Source organism: Sorex araneus, chromosome 4, assembly GCF_027595985.1.
Source record: "Sorex araneus isolate mSorAra2 chromosome 4, mSorAra2.pri, whole genome shotgun sequence".
NCBI classification, from domain to species: domain Eukaryota; kingdom Metazoa; phylum Chordata; class Mammalia; order Eulipotyphla; family Soricidae; genus Sorex; species Sorex araneus.
Window position 1 is genome coordinate 201,015,307 of NC_073305.1, and position 25,511 is coordinate 201,040,817.

The 25,511-nt window shown below is 38.2% G+C and overlaps 1 protein-coding gene across 6 annotated transcripts in view; it reads left to right on the forward strand.

Annotated features, from left to right (window-relative positions):
- The window catches only part of AUTS2 (activator of transcription and developmental regulator AUTS2), a 1,220,972-nt gene that overhangs the window by 363,753 nt on the left and 831,708 nt on the right, over nt 1-25,511 (forward strand). Inside the window, exon 1 of one of the 6 annotated variants that reach the window (XM_055134759.1) lies at nt 15,307-15,380. The exons of the other annotated variants lie outside the window; for them this stretch is intronic. Within the exon in view, the coding sequence (XP_054990734.1) occupies nt 15,333-15,380 (48 nt within the window). The 5' untranslated portion in view covers nt 15,307-15,332. Of the gene's footprint in view, nt 1-15,306; nt 15,381-25,511 lie in introns of those variants that run through there. 6 annotated transcript variants of the gene reach the window in all.

Sequence of the window (25,511 nt, forward strand, 5' to 3'; positions counted from 1 at the left end):
TCTCCCTTCTCTTGTTTTACCTTATCGCAGTGTCATTTTCAAAAAAAGAACCCGTATTTTATTTATATGAAATCTATTTCACCTGTTTCATGCTGTTTGATAATTACTCTATTAAAGAAATCTTAAGAAATCATGATATACAAAGTAATTCATAGATGGGCTTTAGGCATATAATATTTCAACACCAGTCCCACCACCAGTTCCAGCTTCCCTGTTGACACTGTTTCCATGCCATTTCAAAGTTGTTGAGGCACATTTCAAAGTTTTTGGTTGTAGTTTAAATTTTGTTTTGTGTTCAGTGTTGTTTAGTCTGTGCTTTGGAGATTGATATACATACATATCTATCTCTGTCTCTCTCTCACGTATATCACTCTCCCACATCACTGATATAACCAAGGTCCATGTCCCCTATTTCCCAGTTACGTCCCTTACTCCTCTTCTTCGCTCTACCCTTGATTTCTTCCCTTAAGTCCTCCATCCTATACTATGGAGTCAAGGCTCATCTAGGTATCCCCATTTATTACATTTTCTTGTCCATTTCTCTCCCTCTCTCTCTCTCCCCCCTCCCATCTATCTATGCCTCTGATAAGTGAGATCATCCTGCATTTATCCTTCTTCTCCTGGTTTACTTCACTCAACATGATGTCTTACAGGTCCAACCAGATTGCTGAAAATTGCATGATTTCATTTTTCCTTGCAGCTGCATAGTATTTTATTGTGTATATATATATACCATATCTTCATAATACATTCTTCTATCGTTGAACACCTACTTGATTCTGTATCTTCATTATTGTACTAAGTGCTGCAATAAATAATGGTTTGTGTATGTCCTTTTGAATAAGTGCTTTTCTGTCTTGGGGGTAGATTCCCAATAGTGGAATTTCTGGGTCATAGGGCAGCTCTATTCTAAATTCACTGAGAATCTTATCATGAAAGGAAGTGCTTTGTGTTGAGGCTATAGAGCAGTGGAGGTGAGGAGTCAAGATTCACTACAGAAGTCTGATGTACCTTTTAATTTCTTTGCTTTTTGAAAGTGACTATTTCTAATTTCCCTTTTAATTGCCTTTCTTTTTTATTCCTTTTTAAAAATTCATTGTAATTTGAATTCTGACATGTTGGAAATCCATGTTTTTATTATATTATGGGCTGGAGCGATAGCACAGGGTATTTGACTTGCACGCGACCAACTCGGGTTCAGTTCCTCCATCTCTCTTGGAGAGCCTGGCAAGCTACTGAGAGTATCCCGTCCACTCAGCAAAGGCTGGCAAGCTACCTGTGGTGTATTTGATATGCCAAAAACAGTAACAAGTCTCACAATGGAGACGTTACTGGTGCCCGCTCGAGCAAATTGATGAATAATGGGATAACAGTGCTACAGTGCTATTATTTTTTTTTATTTTCTCCTATCTTCAACAATAAAAATACTTTAATGGCAATAGCTGTATTAACCCCAAGAGCTTAAAAAGATTACAAAAACCACTAACAGCAGTTAGGAGGAGAGTTTGGGGCCCGCTTTTCTGAAAGCTTGCATTTCATTCTGGTAGGCAAGTAGAGAATATTAACAGGTTGTGCTCAGTGGCTGGAATGCTCTACATCATCTGAAGAGACCCGCATTCTAATCTAAGTTCATTTCTTTAAAAAAAAAAATGGTTGTTTTTATCCCCCAAATTTGATTGAGGTATTTGGTTTCAAGTGTTTCCATATTGCTGTTTTCTAAGTGCAGTGCTCCTCCCCACCTCTCCCCAGAGTGTAAATAGCCTGCACCTCTGTCCTAAGGTCCCTTCACTCCTCCTCTGTAGTCTCTGGTCACTGGTTGGAGTGAACTCTAGCCTCATTTCACTGATCTTTTGGCAATGTTTGTTTCCAAGTATGAGTTCTTTCAGCCCCTGCTTTCTTTCTTGATTTCTCTCCACATATAGGGGTGAGATCATTCTGTGTTTGCATTTTTTCCTTCTAACTCAGTTCGCTTACATAACACTCTTTGATTTCATCGAATTTGCAGCAAACTACAAGATTTCATCTTTTTTTCCCAGAACTAAGCAGCGAGTATCAATACTTCTTCACTTAGCTGTTGACCACCTTTATGGTCAACAGCTTTGAGGTATCTTTTTCACTCCACATTTTTTAAGGTTTTTTTTTTTTTAAGTGTTGTTGAGCTTTATTTTTGTTTCTTCTTCTTCTTTCTTTGGTTTTTGGGCTACACTCAACTTTGCTCAGGACTTATTCTTGGCTCTGTGCTCAGGGTGCTTCTTGGAGCATCATATGTGGTGCCAGAAATTGAACCCACATTGGCTGCTTGCAAAGTAAGCACCCTACCTGCTGAACTGTTACTCCAGTGTTGGCAATTTATATATCTTATCTTGGAAGTTAACCCTTTGATGTACAATATACAAATGGTTTCTTCCATTCATTAGCATATCATTTTATTTTAGGCATTTTTATTTCTGCTATGCAGAAGCATTTAGATTTGATGTAATCCCCTTTGCTTAATTTTGCTTTGTTTTCTTTTGTCAATGAGGTTGTTTCTTTGAAGATTCTGATTGGTTCCCTTTCAATGGGTGGATAAAGGGTTCTAAGTAAAAACTACAAGTAGAGATATTAGAATTCTTTTTTGTGCATAGTTATTAGGGATTCTCTTTTCTGTAAGCTTTTTTTAAAAAAAAAAAATAGAAATGCCAACCTCTATTCCACTGGCTTTACTTTAGGCCAGTTGCTAAAGAGAGTTCTAAGTAAGATTGCATTATTTCTCTTAAGATTTGCCTCTGAAACAGCGAATGTTTTGGTTCTCGCTTCTGCGGAGCCAAGTGCTGACCTGCATATCTGTGTCTGCATCTATCTTACATGTTTTCATCCTTGGGGCTATAGTTGGGGCTGCTTGAGCTCAGGATGATGGCTGTCTTCAATAATACATGGGCAGTTCAGCCTCTCATGCATTTGTTTGATCTTCCTTCTGATAGGGTATCTGAGGAATTCTAGTATATTTGCTAAGTTGTTGGTAAATTCTCAGTACAGTCTGTGCTGTTAATACAATCAACATCTTTCAACTTGAAAAAATAAGATCAGTATCTTTAAAGTTAGTTTTGATGAATAAACCTACCTCTTGTTTTTGCCTTTGTGCTTTTCCATTGCACTGACAATTCTAGAGCTAGATAAGGAGTCTTTCATGAATTATGCAGTTATATAATTGGCTGACTCCCCCTTCGATATAAATGAGAAAAGCAGCCCTTGATCAACTACAAAGTGTTTGTTGCTTCTTAAAGCAACAAAAACCTTTTTTTAAAAAGAATATATATAAAAAAATTATAAACCTCATGCTGGAGAGAAAGTACAGGGGTAAGGCACTTGCCTTATATGCAGTTCAAATATTGCACTACCTATGGTTTGTATTACCAAGAATGATCCTTGAATACAGAGCTAGGAGCAGGCATATAGAAGCCATGTTGCATGTTTGATTCCACTGATGTTTTAGGATTATTGAAGCAAATGAAGCATTTGGATAAACCTAATGGATTTCGGAGATTGTCTTTAAGAACCCATGGTGTTGGCTGAAATAGCTCTTAAGTGGAACTACCAGACAGATTGATTCCCAATTATTCTGTAAAACTGTATAGATTTTTTTTGGATTTCCAACCAACTACACTTTGCGTATCGCTTACAAATTGCTTAGGCTGTCTTAATGAATAATGAAACTGTGCTATATGAAGATATAAATTATGAGAAGGCAATTTTTCCCATTTTGTCCTGCATATCCTCCCTTCCTCCCTCCTCTCTTCCTCCCTCCTTCCCTTTCTTCCTTCCTTCCTTCCCCCCTCTCTTCTCTTATCTCCTTCCTTCCTTCCTTTCTTTCTTTTTTTCTTTCTTTTTTTCTTTCTCTCTTTCTTTCTTTCTTTCTTTCTTTCTTTCTTTCTTTCTTTCTTTCTTTCTTACTGGGAGGCCACCCTATTACAGGGTTCTCAATATCTGTGTTGCTTCATATAACATTATTACACTACCAAAGAAAACTTGCCAATTAGAATATAGTATACTTCTATGCTGCTCTTTGTTCTATGTGTAAGAATTAAAAAAAATAAACACCAAAGTTCTATGCTTCTCTATTGTGAAGGGGAATTATACTATTAAATCATGCCTTTAAATTATGTGTCAGGCTTTCTCTAGGTGCCTCAATGATTTCCAGTAGTTTTCCTAACAGCTTAATAAAATATATATTCTTTCCTCACCATTTTTATTAAAGAAAGTAGAGATTGGTTTTCCCTTTTTATGTATCTGAAAAAGTATAGAATTGGTTTTCAGATGCAAACTGAAAAAAACCTGACCTCTTTTTCAAAATGCCTGATCTTCTCTATCAGTTTGTGTTGACATTTCATCCCAAGACTTTCTTTCAGAATTTTTCTGTTCCAAAGCACACAGTTGGAGATACAATTTAGTCCATGATTGAGCATACGTAGGCGTGTATGCCCATGCACATATTTACATACATAACTCATGCATATATATGTAAAACAATTGTATTAAGTGATATTATGCTATAGGCTTTTATCTGCAGCCTGGCCTAATGTTTCCCTTTTATTCTCTTCCATCAAGACACACATACATAAGATGTGATTACTCACTGAATTATTTTTCAGTGCAAATTCCTCTGTACTTGAGAAATACTGACCTACAGAGGAACACTCAAGAAGTAGGGTTTTTGACTCCCCTCCTGCACGGATTATAGCATAATATGTTGGCATATGGGATAAAAGTGTTAGAAATTATGTTTAGGTTTTCAGTTATCTTTAAGTAAGACACATTTAGTGTGTGAGTTGACAGTTTCTCTCTCTCCATCCTTGCATGCCAGTGAGTACGGGATATGGAAGGTCCCTTAAAAGGCTAGTAGAAGTTTCACTATATGGCAAGATCACATGTGGTGAGATGAGTTCCCATCTGTGTGGCTCAGAAAGTACGTCAGAAAATTAGGTTATTCACATTCAAACGAACTTCACAATAATAGCAAATAATTTTTTAAAGTTTTCAGGAAAACTGGAATGAGATAACATAAGCACAAAAGAACAACCTCCCAAATGGCAGAGCTGATACTTAAAAACAAACAAACAAACAAACAAACTCCTGGGCTGGAGCTACAATACCATGTAGGATGCTTACTGAACATGTGATTGACCTGGTCCAATTCTCCGTAACACATATGGTCTCCAAGCCTGCTGGGAGTGGTTCTTGAGTGCAGAGCCAGGAGTAGGCCCTGAGCACCTCTGTATCAAGCACATTACTCGGCACACAAAAAATGAAATTTTAAGAATATGTGACATGAATATCTGACTCTTAATAGTTTACCTTGGCTTCTGTAGATATTATACTTTCATATATTGCTGCCATTATGTTGTGCAGAAGAATTTATAGTTGTTTTTATCTTATCATTCTATCATTTCTTTATTTTTGGTTTGGAAAACTATGGGTAGAATTGTCCAACAATTATTACTTTGGGGTGTAGATAGATTAATTTGAGTGCAAAACTAAAGGAGGCAGGATGTTTAAGTATAAATAGGTGAACAACCTTCCACGATGAATTTGGTTTCAAGGGCGCACACACACTATTTGGTGAGTAGCCGGTGTTTTTGTGCACATCTCAGAAATGTTCCCCTTTATCTGCAAAGCAGCCCTCTGCTAAGGTACACAGTCCAACAAATGGGCATGGGCTGGAGTTTAGTTGGTTCTCAGACCTTCATCCTGTTGCAGGTGTAGCCTCTACAAGTAAATGCATGACTAGCTCTGATAATGAGGTCCTAAGAAAGATAAGGATGATGGTAGGAGGCATTGATGACTGTAATTAGCATTAGCAGCCAGTCTATCAACCTTTCTCTCCTCCATTCTTCTTTCCTCCCTCTCTTCACCCCTTCTTTAATTTCCTCCCTCCCTCTACCCCTTTGCCCACCTATGTTTTGCAGGGCTTTTGATTTATAATGAAATTGTTGAAGAGTTGCAACCTATAATATAACCTGTATCACTGTCATCCCGTTGATCATCGGTTTGCTCGAGTGGGTGCCAGTAACGTCTCCATTCATCCCTGTTGCGTGCTAGTGTATGGCATGTATGGGGGTTCTTTCAGGATCAGGGGAATGAGGACCATTGTTGTTACTGTTTTTGGCATATCAAGTACACCACGGGTAGCTTGCCAGGCTCTCCAAGAGGGATGGAGGCTTCTGGAGCTGCCTCTAATAGCCTTTACAGGTGTTCCCAGTCTACTGAATGTAAGCTTTTGGTCGACTTGCATGTTGTAACGATCTGCACACTGACTAACACACACCAGCCTGCATCTCTGGGCAGCACCTGGGACATGAAGTTGATGGAGTGTGCCCGAAGGTTGTTGAGTAACTGGCAGAGCAGGACCCTATTGCAGAGGGTCTGTGCCAAAACACACACACCTATTATATATATTTATATATTTTAAACTTTATAGGTTATATTCTATAGCAATATAATCTGTAAAGTTTTAAATATTTTTTTTCTGACACTTTCTTAAAAAACGTGTTTCAAATGCTGCACAGTGGTTACTGAGTCATGTTCCGTGGCTCTGAGAAAGTACCTCTGTCAGAGTCAGTCGGGTGCATTGGGTAGAGAGGCAGGGGTACAAGCATGAAGCCAGGTCACATCAGCTGTTTAGATGGCAGTATAGTACAGAGATGATCCTAACCAAGCTTTAGCAATCTGGTGATGTTCACTCTGAAATCAAGCCATTGTGCGACCTCTCTGGACCTTACTTTTCCTTTACTCTTCGACTAAGAGATCATTGATTCTTGATTCTGCAACTTGAGCCTGCATCAAATCACCTAAAAGACTCATTAAACATATCGCCACTGTATACCCCACTTCCGCTGTGTACACAAGGTTTCTAATTCAGTAGATCTGTGGAAAGATTGGGGGTCTGCCTGCAAATTTATATTTTAGAACACAACCTCGGGTGATACTGCTGCTGGCCTGCAGGCCTGTGCTTTGGCAAACTGCATTAGATCATCTCTAAGCAGATCCAGCAGGAGGAATTGGTCATGTATAGAGAATGTATGTGACTGTATTGCAGTTTTGGTAGCCTGTCTGCCTTTGACACTGAGAAGGGGAAGAAGGTGTTGTGTACTGAGAGAAATGATGGCTGGATACATGGATATAGATATTCATATTCTAGATGCCTCTGTGATTTTAGACCAGAGCTATCAAGGACCAAATTAAAAATCTTACATTCTAACCTTATGAAGGGAACTACAGAGACCTTCTTAATAATCAGTTGTCTCTAATTTTATCCACGTGCTTCTGAAATTCTAGACACTCAGGTCAATATACAAGAACAAAGCCTATTCTGGCAGATGGTTTTTTTCTGGTTTTATCTCCATTACTCCTAATGTGACTACTCTTCCCTGCCTTTCTCATTTTGAAACTCTTGTATTGTCCCTGTTGCTTTTTTGGGTTCCAATAAAGTTGTAATGTTTCAAGAACTATTGGTGGCCTATCGGTGTCAGAAACTATACAGATTGTTCACAGGAGAGCATTAGCAGTCAGGCATCTCAGAAATTCTTGGGAGTATCATATTCCCTAATTTTTTAGATGAATAGTAAGTATAGGTTAAGAGTCGAAGAAGCTAATGTGTGACCCAGATAATTTTAATAGTCAAAAGTGAACATCAAACAAAACTTATTAGTAATGAAAAATGAACATTGAGACCAAACTTGTAGGTGCTTTAGCTTTCTCTTCTCTTGCAGCCATCTCCACTTCCTCTTAAGTGTTCATTCTCAGGTTGAGATCTTGGGCCTTTTTGCCACCTAGGACCATCCTTGAAAGTGATGACTTTTTAGTTTCCTCTCATCGCAGCTTGGCACTTTATTCCTTGAAAGTTCTCTCTTGTCTCCTTTTTCCTCCAGTGGAACTAATTGTGTAAACTGTTTCTGAATATGAATTTTTAATGTTTGCTTTGTACTAATACTGATTTTTGCTTCTCCAAATTTTTTACTGCATGTTAACCTTCTGGAAAAAAATTATTTGGTGTTATTCACTCAGGTTTCTTTTCTTTTCTTTTTTTTTGTTTTCCTTTTGGGTCACACTCAGCAGTGCTCAAAGGTTATTCCTGGCTCTGCACTCAGGAAATACTCCTGGGAGTACTTGGGTAACCGTATAGGATGCCAGGGATAGAACCCAGATTTGCCGTGTGCAGGGCAAATACTCTACCCACTCAGGCCCCAGCGTTCTTTTATGATGGAGGAATATACGCAGACGTCTTAGGGTGTACTCTTGGCCCTGATGGGCTTGGGGAACCACATGGGGGTCCTGAGGATTGAACCCCAGTAGGCCATATGCAAGGCAAGGTCCTCACCCTTTATACTATCTCTCCAGCCCTGAGTTTCTACAGAACTAAGTAATATTTTATACTATATAGTTAGCATTCAGTGAATAACAAAAGAGTATTAAGATATGGCATAATATTTAGGTCTCCCACTATTTGTGGCCTGTTTATTTTTTGTCCTGAATTGTTCAAAAGGTTCAAACATTAGTGAGATGATTTGTCTTTTTTCTATATCTAGGATGTTCTTGATGATAATTTCATTTTTCATTTCCTTTTATTCAAGTAGAATTCAAACAAAATAATTTTAGACAGTCTCTTATGAACATTTGGGAACGTGGCATTTCAGGTCTGCTTTCTTCCTTTGTGTTAAGTATATACAGCTATAATTACTAATTGCTGCACTCTAAGTAGAGACAGATGATACATGTGTTTGTGTCAGTTTTCCAGAGGGAGAGCTAAGTAACCAAGCTCATTTTTCCATAATGTGAATGTTATTCATAAACTATTACCATAATTGATGCACCAAGCCACTGTAGGGTAAATAATGTGTTGTGAGTGGGAAGCAAGCTAGTAGTAGTCAATGAATATTAAAGAACAAAACCTCATTTTAAAAAAGAAACTGTAATTATAGTCATTCAGAATTCATACTGCAAAACCAGTTACATGCCTATCATTTATGTGGGTAAAAGACATAGGTGTATCTGTAGAGTTATACACATAAAGACAGGCACACTTACTAAAAGAAAAGGACACTGGAAAATTTCAGGCTAGTCATTTTGCATACACTTGAGAAGACATGAGCAAATTTGATCATCTAAATTTATATTTAGGAGAAAGAGCATAATTTCAGTTTTGTATCTTTTTGTCTACCTGGATTGTTCTGTTGTTTTCCTTGACTGATTAGCCTTTGCATTTTCTGTACCACTCATTTTTCATTGCAAATGTTTCTTGAAATTCCTGTATTCTAGGTGTTCATTAACTTATGTGGGGTGGTCTATTGATATGCACTTTGGAATTTTTTTGTTTTGTTCGTTTGTAATAGGAGGCAATAAGCCTTTTGTTTTGTTTTGTTTTGTTCGGTTTGTTTTGTTTGAAAGCTGGCCTGGAGTGATAGCACAACGGGTAAGGCAAGGCGTTTGCCTTGCACGCAGCTGACCCGGGTTCTATTCCTCCATCCCTCTCGGAGAGCCCAGCAAGCTACCAAGAGTATCCCACCCGCACATCAGAGCCTGGCAAGCTACCCGTGGTGTATTCGATATGTCAAAACCAGTAACAACAAGTCTCACAATGGAAACGTTACTGGTGCCCGCTCGAGCAAATCGGTGAACAACGGGAGGACAGAGTTACAGTTACAGAGTTGTTTGGGAGCCACACTGGCAGTGCTCAGGGCTTACTCCTGTTTCTGCACTCAGGGATTACTCCTGGTGTGCTTGGGGGACCATAGGGGATGCCAGGGATCGAACCTGGTCAGCCTTGTGCATGGTGATCACCCTGCTTGCTATGCTATTGTTCTAGCCTCTATTTCTTATGTATGTTATTATTAGTCTCCCAAATTCCTGCCACACTGGAATAGTTTTCTCTCCTTTTCTCTTTCTTCCTTTCATCCCATCCTGTCCTGCTTTCTTCCCTCTCTCCTAGTTCTCATCTCCTATCCCCCTGCACTTCTTCTTCCTCCATTTTTTCTCGCTCACTCTCCTCTTTCCGCTTTCCTCTTCTCTCCACTGTATCTTTTTTTATCTCCCTCCCTTTGATTCTTTCTCCCTGGTCGTACCCTCTCTTCTATAATTTCTTCTCTATCTGCGCCGTAGCTTGATTAATGAACTGTATACTTGCACTAACTCCACCATAGGTGTTGTTGCTTATCTTTATATTTCATATGTTGCATTCATGTGTTAAAAGTATTAAAGCTTTGTTCTTGATTACTAGTATCTCTAAAAAAGTGTTCTAATAAAATTGGAAAAAGATATTGTTGTTGTGTAGTTTTGGTGAAAAGTCAGGAATCTGGTGTCTGATTTATGTAGAATATTTGTCACCTTTCATCTCTAGGTTCTCAAATCAAAAGTAAAGATTCTTCCTTCGTCTCTTGATACTGATATATACATTTTAGTATATATATATATATAAAGAAGCAACATCAGTATTTTGTTGCTTTCATGTTTTAAAATAAATTGTAGTGGGACAGGGGTCAAAGGGCTGGAACACGTGCTTTGCATGTGGGAACCTTGGGTTTGATTCCAGGCAATGTAGTATCTCCTGAGCACTCCAGGAGTGGCTGTTGAGCATTGCCAGATGTGTCCCCAAACCAATAATTAATTAGTAATTAATTTTTTCTTGGGTTTTAGAAAATATATCTTCAGCTTAAACTTTTTCTTATCTTATTATTCTAGAGGAACACTTCCTTTTAATCTGTATTTTGTGAACATCTGTTGCTGTTCCCTTTTGCAGGAATGAAAATGTGGACAGCTTTGTATGTGCTTTTTTTAGCTAAGATTACTCTGGTTCTTAATGCCAGACAGAATTGATGAGAAATCCTGGAGAGAACATTTTCATCTTTCAGTCTTCCTTCAGAACAATGCAGTGTCCACTGAGAACTTCTTTCAACTCGGAGACTCCTAGACGGGCCTTTGGCTTGGTTTCATGAGGACTTTGGAAAACTACTTAGTTTGGAGTAGTGTTGTTTGAGTTTGTTTTTGGCTCTGGGCCTAACTTAATTCCTGCTAGGTTCTGTGCATTGTAGGAATTGAGTGTAGATATGGATAATGTAGGCTTGATTTTTGCCTCCAGCGATGCTTAGCCATTGTGCAATTCTTTTTGTCCCTTGCCTTAAAGAAGAAAACACATCTCATGGAGTGAAGTGAGTGAGAAGCGAAACATGGTTTTCTCTTTTGCTGAGTATCAGTGTTGCGTAAAATTCTTCCTGTTTTCAGTTCAGTTATAGCTCATTGTAGTTTTTGTTTAAGTCATTTTCAACATTGCTGGTAAGATAAATTTCTGAAGAGTGTGCAGACTCTTCCTTGGATAACTAGGGAAGGTTTGAATACAGAATTGAGGTCTGAATTTAGAATTGTGAGTTTAGAAACATAGGGGTTATGTGTGTATATGCGTGCACGCACGTGTGTGTTCGTGTGTCTGTGTATGTGCACAAGTGTGTGCTTGTTGGACAGGGACAGAATTTAGGGAAATAACTCTGCAGATGAAACACCATGTATGCAGTTCAAAAAACTCATGTGTTTTTGACAGATAAATTATTTCTTCTTCAGAGATTTTTTTTATAAGGTCTGTCACTGGTCCTGTTGGCTGAGTAAAAGGAAAGTCCTTGAGACCCCATCATGCCTCTTCAGCCTCTCTTAACAAGTGTTCAGATGCTCCACCAGAGGAAACAGTGTGTTCTGAGTGAAGCTGCAATGGAAATCTTTGTGCAGCTGAAGATAATTTATTCACATGATCTGTCCCTCTTGGGGTGGCGGTTGTAGTGGGCACACCGGCAGTGCTTAGGACTTAGTCTTGGCTCTTTGCTCAGGGATTTTCTAGGTGGCATTCAGAAGTAGATTGTCCCACTTTGAACAGTAAATGCTTTAAAACAAAACAAAACAGGCAAGTGGGATAATTGGAAAGAGAGGGATGTTTATACCAGAAAATAAAATTTTGCAGATGCTTGTCTTTGTTGTGGCTTCAGAATCATTAAAAGGGCTTAGTTGACAGTTTGTTATATTTCTATGTGTGTTTTTTGTGGAAAAATTGATATTTCTAGTAAACTTAAAAGTGGTTGATAAAAGTCCTTGAGAACCCACCGGTAGAGGATAAAGATAATATAGTCATGTTTTGTCTTAGCTTTTGTGTTTTGAGTCATGCCTGGCCATGCTCAGGGAATACTACCCGACTTGGTGTTTGTGGGAATGACGTGGTGCCAGGGAGGGCTTCCACTTGCAAAGCAAATGCTCTGACTCTTATCTTCCAGGCTCCAGAGCCATTTTTGTATTAGATACCACACTTATATTGTTAGAAATGCCAACCTGGCAAGTTACAAGCTGTCGTTACCACTTACGCTCTTGGAAAAAATCGGTGAATTTAGGTATCATATCGAGTTGTCTTCTTCCTTATGGTCGGTTAGACTCTGAATGTAATGATAGAATAATCAAAACTCTGTCATAGTAGTTTGGACACACTCAGCTTAATGATGGACTTAAGAGTGTTCATGAGAAGGATAAATTACTGGTTTGTAGTTGTCCCCAGAATTTGGCATGGATGGGATTGGAATTGAGTGTGGTATGTTTCTAAAGGTCTTCTTACATGTAACCTGTGTCCTTTCCATTATATCCTTTCCCATATGGTAGCTTTTCCTTACTGCCTCTGTGAACTCTTGTCTAAAATTGAGGAAATCTTGTTTTAAGGAATTATAAGTGAAAATCACAGCAAGATCTACAACAGAAATTACTCCTGAGTTGAGCTTCATGCCCATACTTCCCTTTAAGCAAGCAGTTCATTTTATTTATGGAAATGTTAGATACTCTCTGCCTCTTACTTTTGCTTGATTGTATTAGTTTACCCTAAATGGTTTATCCAGCTATATCCAGTCTTACCATTAGACTCAGAGATACACTCATGTACAGTAGCATGATTCTAGTTTAGGGAACCAGGGATTATTTTTTTCTTTTAGGGTCATACCCAGTGATGCACAGGAGTTACTCCTGGCTCTTCACTCAGGAATTACCCCTGGTGGTGCTCGGGGGACCATATGGGATGCTGAAAATCGAACCCCGTGTGGTCTCGTGTGCAAGGCAAACGCTCTACCCGCTGTGCTATTGCTCCAGCCCCCCAGGGATTCTTATAGACCTAACTTGGCACAGAGCAGCTCTGAAACGTGAGTGTAGTCACCTTTCCTCTCTCTCCTTCATGATTTTCATCACTGTGATGTTTGTTCCCAGTCATTTCCTGCCTGAAAGGTAGAGCCTTTACTTGGACACTGAGCAGGTTATATGTGTTGGCCTCTTGGTGCTTGTAAATGAGATATTATTAAAACAAATTCATTTTAAAAACCATTAAGTTCTTTATATTTTGTGTTTCTTCAGTGAGTGGCTTCTCAAGTTCATTAAACTATCAAATGATTTCAAAGTTCATTACTTCCTTTTACTTAAGAGTAGATGATATTGGTTTTTAAGAACTTATAAAGTCACTCAGCAAGTAGAATTTTACTAAGCTTGCAAATGAGTCTTCCTGTATTTATCTAAACTCTAGCTTTTTGGAGTTTTCTTTTGGGAGGGGTGGTGGGATGCATTCCAAGTGGTACTCGGGACTTACTCCTGGCTCTGCATTCAGGAATCACTACTGGCAGGCTTGGGGGACCATAATGGGCGCCAAGGAGTGAACCTGGGTCATTCCTGTGCAAAGCAAACTACCTGCTATACTATTGTTCCAGCCCTGCTTTTTGGAATATTTTATTACTATATTTTCCTCTTTTGCTGTGATCATTTAGATTTATAGTAAAGAGAATCATAAAGGAAATTAGTGTCCTTCACTCAATTTTTTTTTCTGTAGTTTATCTGCAGGACAAAAATGTTTTGTCACTGTAATTACACCTGGACAGTGTTCACCCTCTCATACCTCCTCCATTTGTCTCCCATCTTTCCTATGAAGCCTTTTACATCTCTTTATACTAGCTGGTTCACTTTTCCCCTTCCCCAGCCTGAGTCTCCGAAGTAATCCCTCAACAGCTTTCGCCAGCACACTCAGCCTCTTGAAAAACTCTTGCTCCATCCATTTCCTCCCAGGAATATGGGAGCTGTCTACTTTTATTTGAGGTACTATATTCCAGATGACAGACTTAAAACTCAGTTTGAATTATTGCTGTAGATCAGTAGGTCTCAGAATCTGACCACTTTTCAAGTGTTGGCTATCCGTGCATTTACTGAGTTGCTTCCTTTGACTCCTGGATGTCATTTTCAAACTGTCACTTCCCAAGTCTAAAATGACAGCAGGGCTACGAGCTATCCCTATGCTGGAGCCCAGGTTTGGTTCCCAGCAGCTTCTGGTCCCCTAAACTCTGTGCCAAGAGTAGTTTTGAGTACAGCTGAGTTTAGCCCTAAATCCAAAATAAATAACAGAAACAATATTTCAAACAAATGTATGAAAACCTTGAAAAAAATATGGTATTTGATTTCTACTTAGTAGAAGTCAAAAGTATAATGGAGAAAGTTGCCCCAGTTTCTCTTTTTGGCCAAAGAAGTTAAAAGATACTGCTTCAGCTGGAGAACTTAAAAGTGAATTCTTGGTCGTTTTCCTGAAGCGACTGAACTGTTTTTAATTTTATAATTCGTGTGTGAAGAAAGCCTTCCTGATCTTGTTTTGGAGAGCCAGAGGTTAATGCTGTAGTAGAATCTTTTTTCTAGATACAGGCTGGAGTCAGAATAGTGTTTAGTCAGGTGTTAATCTGTCTCCTGAGCCTGAGTGCAGGGATTCATTTTCACCCCAGGAGGAGGGGTGGGAGGAGGAGCTGGTCCTCCCAGGAGGGTCTGAGAGCCTGGGCCTCCTCCCGCCTGCCTTTACTGACATGTGCCTTTTGTGATGAAGACAGCAGAAGTCCATTTGAGGAATTTTCTTGTCAGCCAGCCAAGAGAGCAACACAGAGCAAACAAGCGAGAGGGAGAGGCAGGCAGTCTTGGAGCTCAGTTCCCCGAGCAAAGATCGCACACAGTGTTTTAGCTGCTAAGAGAAGGTGTACAGAAACATAGAGGGGAAGGAGGGCAGATTTGAAAGAGTGCGTTCTCCTACTTCTTTCTCCTCCACCCCTCCTGTCTCTGAACACATGTCATCCTGTGGAAAACTCAGCATCTGAAAGGAGCCTTTTCTGAAAGATCACATTTTCTTTTTAAGCAAGATACTGTTGGGTTTTTTTGGTTTGTTTTTGTTTGTGTATGTGTGAGTGTTTGCAGGTTTTTGCAGGTTTTTTGTTTTTTTCTTTTCCTCTTTATTTTTTCCATCTTCTTTTTCTCTGAGGACAGGAAGTGAGACAATGATCAAGTCAAGCTGGTTCTATGTTAAGTTCAAGTATGCAGAAAAGGTAAGTCATTATGTTTTCTTTACCCAGGGGAAACCTGCCATCTCTCTTCAGTCTTCTCATGTTGAGAAGCTCTTCTAGCTCCTCAGGGGAAGCAGTGAAGCCTGTAGGTTTTATTTGTAAACGTCTTTCCTCTGGCTTAATTATTCCTAGGTGGAACATAGGCTACATGCTTGCAAACTGGTATTTTCACACTGCCACTGACCAAGAGGAAGGAATATGTATGGCCTCCAGTGGCATTTTTTAGAGAAGCGAAATAATGAAGCTGCTGTGGCAGGAACAGAGGACTTTGCTGCTTTAGACTAAACAGAGAATTTCTTAGAGAAATAGGTACTATGAAACAATGCATTTTTAGTTTGGAAACAAGCTGACAGTTATTTCCCATTATCTGAGGTTTGCTCTACCAGAGTTTTTTTTTGTTTGTTTATTTTTCTTCAGACTTTGATCATTTGTGTATAAGAACTTTGCCATGTTATTTGAATATAAAAATAATTCCTACTATTTTGACAGAACATATGAGACCATTTACTATGTTTGTGGTATTATATTTAGAAAAGGAATAGATTTTGAACGCAAGTATAATATTTATATTAAACAGTTCTCCATTTCATCATACCACTTGTAGTGTTTTGGGGGGAGTGGGCAATTTCTCACACAATTTCACCTTTGCTGGCACTGTTAACATCATTTTCCCCTATATTAAAACAGAAGATAATAAACTGTATAGTCATTTACCTTGCAATGTTTTTCTGTATGAATATATTTTGTTTTTGTGAAAAAATTACTTTTATTTATAATGAAAATAGATAATAAAATTTTTACTTTTATACTTCATCCTGTATTTATCTTTTTGAATGCTGACAGTAAAAGTTTTTAAAGCTTAAGTATTGGGCTCAGGGAGGTAGCTGTAGTGTTCACACTTTGCATGCCAGAGGCCTCTGTTAGATCCCTGGCCCTCCCTGGCTTCCTCAAGGGCCTCGTAGCATTGCCAGGAATGGCCCTTGAGCTGTGTGTCCCTGAGCTGCGGTAGCGCTCAAACCCAAAATTAATTAATAAAAAAAAAGCCAAAATATTGTCTTTGTATAGGATCAGGAAAAGAGATTATTTTTGTTTGTGTTTTGCATTTTATTTCCTCACTAGGTCACTTTTCTTTGAGTTAGCCCATTGTCCATCGTATATTGCGAATTTTGACAAATTTAAACTATAATCTACGTTTTTAACATTTTCCTCTTATCTTGGATGTCTGCAATAGAAACTGAAACTCAGAGTTAAGGAATAAGAGCAAGTTACTATTAAAGGGAACAAAAATTTTAAGAAATGTTTTTCATAAAAAGGGAAAAACTAGGAACATGATTAACTGGTTCATTTGAATGACCGTATTACTGTTCTCTTATCAATCAAACAAGGCCATATGTAATTCAAAGCTAAATAATTGCAAAAGACTCTGTAGGTAATTCAAGTATATTTCAGATTGTGGGGAAGAGAAAGAAAAAGATGGTCACGTTTTATGCTTGCTTGTGAAGCACTAGGTTTTTGTAATTCTCAGTAAACTTTTGTTTGTTCTTTTATTTCTTCATAATTGATTTTTATTTTGCATTGAAGGTTATTTTTTGTTTATTCAGAGCTTATAAAATGGGTTTACTTTCATCTGGAGAGATTACAAGCCTTTCTTAGTATAATTGTTGGGAAGCCATGCTTAAAAAATTTAGAGACCCAGGGAGATGAATCAAAGGGCCACTACACACAATCTGCTTAATATGATCGCTCAGATTCAATCCCTGACATACATAGTTCTGGAGCACTTCAGGTGTGGGGCCAAAAAAACTTAAAAAAAATAAGAAAGTAATAAAAATAAAGGAAAAGAAACTCAGACTGTTTTTCCAGATTCTTTCAAAAATCTTTTATTATATGCTGCTATAATTTGACATTTCTACCAGTATCTGGGCAAAAATGAAACTCCACCATTTTAAAATATGAGCCAAGTTATTTGATATAAATTTATAATTGTTAAAAAAATATTTCTTCTGCGAGTTTGTCTATATCAAAAACTATATATGCATACATATACTATATATGCATACATATACTATACATGCTGTTCATTATTGAACCACTCCCTTATTTTATAATTAAGAAAATATGTTAATAAGTCTTACACAGTGACCAAGAAACATTTATTAAGTGAAATACTGTCTTACCAAAATATTGATGTAAGATATTTTTCTTTGCTAGCACTAGAATTCTGATCACTTTCTCAATTTCATATATACATAAATGAGCAGCATCTCTTTTATCACCACCACACACAGTACAGGCCTGTGTAAGGATTTCCACTTAAGTTATTAATGAGTTGTCTCTTTCTTTCTTGAGTTAGGTTCAGGCATCATTCTTTCTAAATATCACTTACTTGAATTAAGTGCATTTTATTCCCCTTTCCTCTTCTTATTTTTTACACAGTCTCTCTTAACAATTTCTTATTTTCATGTGTCAGCTATGTCCTGTAATATATTCTATATTCTCTATTACTAGTTTAAGGTTGTTCTTGACTTCCAGAAGCATATATTTATGTGACTAGTCCCCAAGTTCTACATACATATCAAAAAACACCTAGGCTTTTTCTACTCAGGAGAAGCCTGGGTTCTCTCTTGAACATGCATTCCTCTCTCTCTCTCTCCCCTCCCATCTCTCTCTGTGTAAGACTTTCAGTAAAATCTACTTTGCTTCATTGGGGGTGGGGAGATGTGGGAAGCAGCACCTCTAACATGAGGTTACTTTCTTCTTCCTCAACCAAATGTTTCCTTCCTCTAGTGTTTCTGACCTTAGGCAAGATTTCAGTAGCCACTGGTCATCTGCTTTCCCTGGGGACCCATTGAGCCTTCTAATTAATCCTCATGTACTTGTTGCCTTCCGGTACTCCAAGTATTGCTAGAGTGATCCTGCTAAAAGGTCACTCTTGAGTCTCTGGAGTTCCTTGTTGTATGTGGATGGCTGCTCTCTTTCATCTAAGAGTACTTCATCTTCCTCAACAGTCGTAGCACTTGACCTTGCATATACACAATTTGTAATTTATTATAATCTCTTCACCTCTATTCTATGTTCTCTGTAATACTTTTTGATCCAAGGGAAGCAAAAGTGTAGTGTCATTATTTGGTACCCACAATGCTTTAATTCAGCATGTTCTCTTAAGTATTACTGAGCAAATCTGTGACTTTGGGGGGAATTCTGGCAGACTGAATTTGAGTTCTGCTTTTTCCATTTATTAGTACTCTATGACCGTGACAAGTCATGGCCTCGGGAAAAATCCTCCATCTTCTGAGCTGTTTTTAGACTGGACAAGTAATCAGAACAGCATCGCAAAGGAGCAAAACCCAATTTAATGCATACATATAGAGAATTCACATGTAGAAAATTCGGAAGGAAAATAGGGTAGACCTGGAATATTTTTTAGGGACCTGAAACATCAAGAAAAGGAGATTTTATATAAAAAGATTACACATTTCCTTTGATTTCTTAGGTATAGAGGTCAAGGTTCTAATCAGCATGTCTGAACCCCCAAACTTTTCTTGTTAGTTACAAGGTGACAGTTTGATGGTGGTCAGAGGGTGGTGGGAGAAGCAGGAGCAGATAATTTCTTCCCAGCTCTGGGACATTTGCACATGTGTGCACGTGACTGCATACATGTGTGCGTGTTGCCATGAACTACATTGATGCTTGCTGACCTTCATGATTCTTAAAATAATTTGCATTCCTAAGTAATGGAGAAATTGCTCCTAAGGCTCACATGGACTCCATTGGCCATTAGTTCACCAACCAAATCTGGCCTGTTCTGGGTATATTAAAAGTCTGTCTGACTGTTGAGGAGAATTATCCTGCAGTCTTATCTTGAAGTTCAGAAAACTGTCCCCTCATCTACTAAATGATGAAAAATTATTACCCACCATATCATCTTAAATTATTTTTTTAAATTTTGATATAGCTCATGTGCATTTGGGACCATGTGCCTTCTCTCCCCCCCCCCCCCACCCTGGTTTTCCCAGTATACTTAAGATTTTGAACATTTTGGAGTCCAAGAGATAGCACAGGGATTACAGGGCCTTACATGAACCTGATTTGTATCCCTGGCACAGCACATAATTTGTGCCTTCCACTCCATCCAGAGTTTGGCTAAGAGTGATCCCTGAGCACAGAGCCAGGAATAATCTCTGAGTACCCTCGTGTGCCCTAAAAGAATACTGAACAATCCATCACAGGATCTTCAAAATGGTCTCTTTGAAGTCAAACCGCTTTTCCCACACATGGCATTCTCAGTCAGTAACTCTTTAGCAACTGATATATTAATTTTTTTCAATCTTTATAATGTTGTGATTTTAACAGTACTATGTAAAAGGAATAATATGTTAATTTTATAATTTCGCTTTTCTTTCCAGAATACTTTTTCATAAAGCTAAGCAAATTGAGAATTGTTGGTTGTTCCTTTAGTTTCTTTCTGATTAGTTTGGATTTGATGCACCTTATTTTAAGTCATCATCCTATGGAAGAACACCTATATTGTTTTCTGTTTCTTTAATCTACTATGAATAAAAATGTTATGTCCATTTGTGGAAAAGTATAGAAACAAGTTTCTCCTTTGATGAATTTAAATAGCTCTGTAACATAATTTATTTTCTTTTTAAATTTTTTATTACCTTTTTTATCTTTGTTAACTGAGGTACTTTTGTTTACATCGCTGTTAATAATTATTTAATGTCTACATAGTTCCAACACTATACCATCCACCGGTGTACCAACCTCCCCCAAGGTCTCAATGGCTCCTCCCTGTCAGCACCTCTTTTGTCCCCCACAAACTCAGTTCTGTGGATCTTTGCTCTCATTTTGTTGTCTTTGGCCCATTGTTGTTACCTTGCTGTGCATCCTTAAGTTCCCCAGATGACTGAGATCGTTCTCGAACCTATCCTATCCTTTTTATTGACTTCACTCAGCATGATATTCTTTAGTTCTCTTCATGTCACAGAAAATTGCATGATTTTGTCCTTTTTAGAGCTTTGCAGTATCATTTTGTGTATATGCCACATATTCTTGATTCATCCATCCATAGTTGTGTATTTGGGTTATTTCCTATTTCCTTGGTTATTGTACAAAGCTGTGCTATGAACAAACATAGTTATGCATATATCATTTAAAAGGAATCGCTTGTGTTTTCGTAGAAGACGCCAAGAATTGATATAATTAGGCTGCATAGGAGTTTTATTTCTGTTTTGTGGAGAGATCTTTATGTTGCTTTTCATAGAGATTGAACTAGACCATATAACCATTAACAGGGTTACTTTCTCGCCACACCCCCAACCACCATTGACTGTTTCCAGGATTTTTGATATGTGCCATTCTTCATGGTGTGAGATGAGATCTCAGTGTTGCTTTGATTTGCATTTTCCTAATTGTCAGTGACAGTGACCACTTTTTCATATGCCTATTGGCCCTCTGTATATCTTCTTTGAGAAGGTATCTGTTCATCTTCGCTCCTCATTTTTGAATGGAGTTGTTGGAGTCTTTTTTTGTAAATACTTTATAGATTTGGGTATCAGCCCTTTATATGATGTACTGTGTGCAAATATTTTGATGCATTTTGATATGACACAGTCCCACGAAAACTTGGTTTTGTTTTGTTTGGGGACCACAGCCATTGCTGTTCAGGATTTAAGCTCTGCTCTCAGTCATCACTCTGGGCAGGCTTGGGAAATAATCTGGGGTGCTAAGGATCATACCTGAGACAGTTTTGCGCAAGGCAAGCACCAAACCTGCTGTCCTATCTCTGGCTCCGTAACATAGCTGATATTTAAGAATCCGTCATACCAGTCTTCTAGAATGGCCTAGCTACTGTGTTTTCCCTTTGAGGCAATATTTTAGTTGTCCTAGTTTCTAAACCTTACTACTATAGGATATTGACTGTTTTGTAAAATTCTTAATATGTTCCATAAGTCAGCAGTTGGATATGTGCTTTGAAAATGTTTTCTCTGAATCTGTAGCTTGTCTTTTCATACTTTAACACAATCTGTTTTGCACAGGACTTGCCTGATATGTTAGATGTTAAGTAGCACTGCAGCACTGTCGTCCATTGTTCATAGATTTGTTCAAGCAGGTACCAGTAACATCTCCATTGTGAGACTTGTTACTGTTTTTGGCATATCGAATACACCACTGGTAGCTTGCCAGGCTCTGCAGTGCAATGTTAAGTAGAAGGTGATTTTTTTTTTAAAGCTTATTTGTTTTTCCTATTTGTATATATTTTGTTAATTTGTTTTAGAAGCAGTCCCATGTGAGTTGACTTTGGTTGTATATAAGTTGTATTATCAGTAACATATACACTTGCATCTTCATACTTCATTGCTACTTTAGATAATACAAGAGGTATTGGTACTTGTCTTGCATGCAGTTGCTTGGGCCTTGACCCTGGTTTGATCTCCAATATTGCATATGTCCCTCGAGCCCTACCAGGAGTTAATCCTGCTCTCAGAACCAGGAATAAGCACAGAGCACCACTCAATGTGACCATCCCCCTAATCTTTGCCCCCCCAAAAAAAATTGAAATTTCATTTGAACTTTTGATTTGAAGTGGTGTTCTATTAAGTTGGGGGGGGGATGTGTGTGTGTGTGTGTGTGTGTATAGGTTTACTTGGTAAGAAGTACATAGTCTCTGAACGACTATTCTTAAATTATTATAAATATTATTTCATCCCATTCCCAGACTTGCTTAGAATTTGTGATATAGCTGTAAGTTTAAAGGTTATATTCTCACATAGCATTTAATTTCAGACATCAATTTGACATTTCTCTACACACTATTTTTTAAAATTTACATTATTATTGGGCCGGAGTGATAGCATAGTGGGTAAGGCATTTATTTGCCTTGCACGCGGCCAACCTGGGTTCAATTCCTCCATCCGTCTCGGAGAGCCCAGCAAGCTACCGAGAGTATCTTGCCCGCACGGCAGAGCCTGGCAGGGTACCCATGGCATATTCGATATGCCAAAAACAGTAACAACAAGTCTCACAGTGGAGACATTACTGGTGCCAACTCGAGCAAATCAATGAACAATGGGACGACAGTACTACAGTGTTGATTTTGAATTGTGTCCAGTACAGTAGCACCTTTGTCAGGAGTCTGTATCAGCCCCTCACTGAAAAGATTAAGATTTCCTGAAAAGAAATTAGAATCATATTTGGGCTTTTTTCCGGTGATAGTTTTGCTTTTTTTTTTGTTTTGTTTTTGTTTGTTTTTGCATTTTTGTAGAGCACTTGAAATAGTTATGTGGAGAGTAGTTTGTTTGTTTTTTTTTAGTTGGCTTTTGTATAAATGAAAGAGAATGTGGCTTTCTAATTTGGAGTTTTTACTGTACACTGAAACCAAGTTCTTTGTTCCTTCTATTTTCTACCCATCTAAACTTTCCAAAAAAAGCACAGTCTTCTCTGCCTTTCACTGATGAGGTACAGTTAGGAGCTGTTGAAAGATCTCATGATGTTACAGGAAAAGCAGAATGGTTAGTTTAGTTTTATAGGAGGTAGACAGAAGAACTTTATTGAAATTATAACAATGCTGTTTCAAAGTCTTTTTGCTTTCAACTGATTTTACCTGTGAATGACTATGAGAAGGAAGGTACTCAACTCCCGCCTATTTCACTTGGTGACCAAAGTGGATGTATATATTCTGTTGGTGGTGTTGGTCCCTAAAACATATACCTTACCTGTTCCAGTGTACATCTATAAATTAGATATGGCTGAAGTGAGAGATCATTAGAAAGAAAAAGCAGTATATTTATGGGAATTTTGTAATGATTATACTTCCTCTTACCTTTCTTTGCATATAGATTCATGATTGGTACTGCATGCAAGTTGAAAGGCATATGGGGAGTTTTGATAGACTACTGAGGTCCAGGGCCAATAGCTGATTATATTTCTCTGAAGCATAGCCATGGCATGCAAGCCTGTGTGTACTTGTATGTGTGGATATTTGTGATTTTTAAGCATGATTCTACAAATTTGTGTTCAGTTTTTATCTTTTGAATAAGCCACTTCCATAATGCTTTGACCAGGATTGCTTAGAAGATGTTATTTGAAATTATTTAGAATTAAAGTGATTTGAGTACAGGTTTTTTTTATATTCTCCTCTCTAGTCTTATATATTTACTTCAGATTTAATTTGACAATTTTTTAATTTTTTTTATTTCAAGGAGCTTTCCTGAGAACTGAGTTTGCTGGTAGGGAGCCCGGAGGTAATGTGGGAGGAACACTGACAGTGTTGGTGAACATGGTGCAGCAATATTGTATACCTGAAACATCATTATTAACAGCATTGTAAATAAATCAGATGCCTAAATCACTGTATCACTGTATCACTGTCATCCAGTTCATTGATTAGCTCAAGTGGCTGCCAGTAACATCTCCATCCATCCCTGTCATGTGCTAGTGTAGCCCAATGTTGTATTGGGGGCTGGGAGAGCCCGGCAAACTACCAAGATTATCTAGCCTACACGGCAGAGCCTGGCAAGCTATCCGTGATGTACTTGATAATGCCAAAAACAGTAACAATGACAGTCCTCATTCCCCTAATCCTAAAAGAGCCCCCACTACACCATCATTGCCTAGATATAAGAATAAATAAAATAAAAGTGCTGTTAGTAAAATAAGTGAATAAATAATTCTTTTTTATTTTTTAATTTTTAGTTTGAAGCACTGTGAATTGCAATACCATTAATGACAGGGTTTCATGCATATGGCAATCCAATAACACCCCTCCGTCTGTCTATCCACTTCTCTCAGGGCTCTCTCCCAGCCATCTCCCACCCTGCTTCTTGCTAAGCTCAGTTCTGTAAAGCAGTTCTCAAGTTCTGTTGCTAAGTTCCTCTCATATACATTTCTTTATATCCTGTGCATGAGAGACATTATTCTGTATCTGCTCCTCTCTGGAATGACCTCACTCATTGTGAGACCCTGTAGTTCCTTCCACATAGCAGCAGATAGCATTCCCCCCAGCCTTATAGCTGTGTAGTATTCCATTTCGTATATAAACCACAGGTTTTTTTATTATCATTATTATTCAGTCAGCTGTTTTTGGACACTTGGGTGTTTCTAGATCTTGACTGTTGCAAACGGTGCTGCAATAAGCATAGGAGTGCAAATGTCTTTTTGAAATGGTATTTTTGGACCCCTGTGCATAGGTACCAAGAGGTGGAATTGCTGGGTCCTGTGAAACTCACTTCTTAATTTTTTTAGGTGTCTATTGATTTTTTTAAAGAAGTTGAACCAGTCAACATTACCACCAGCAGTGAATGAGATTTCTTTTCCCCACATCTATGCCCAGCACTGTTTTGTGTATGCATGTGTGTGCATACCAGTCCCACTGGTGTGAGATGTTTTCTGCTGTTTGATTTGTATTTCTTTGATGAAAAGTGATATAGAGGTTTTTAAAACACACACACATCTACTCACCATCTGTGTGTGAGTAGTGTATTTTAAGGAAATTGGAACTTTCTTTTTCTCTTTTTTTGGGAGTGTAGGGGCACACTTATCTGTGCTCAGGTCTTTCTTCAGGCTCTATATTCAGGAACTATTCCTAGAGTGCTCAGGGAACCATTTGCAGTGCTCGCATTGAACCTAGGTCAACCACATGCATGGTAAACACCTTAACTTGCTGTATTATCTCTCTGGGGCTATTTATTTGTTGTAAATTTTACAAATAGTTTATATGTCTTCTATGTGTGGTGTTAGATAGGGTTCTTAGTTCATTTTTTTTTTTTTTAACAAAAGAATGACAACTGTTCCCCATGGTGGTGTTGGGTGAGATTGTGGTGCAGAGGATTGATCAAGATCATGCATGCAGGGCTGGAGCGATAGCACAGTGGGTAGAGTTCAATTCCCAGCATCTCATATGGTCCCCCAAGCACTGCTAGGAGTAATTTCTGAGTACAGAGCCAGAAGTAACCCCTGAGCATTGCCAGAAGTGACCCACAAAGAAAAAAAAAAAGATAATGCATGCAAGATAACTACCCTTGTGCTAGTTCTCTAGCCCCAGTAGAGACCTTCTTTATACTGTTCAACTTAATTATTATGTAAATAATATTCTCAGTTTACTTGTATTCT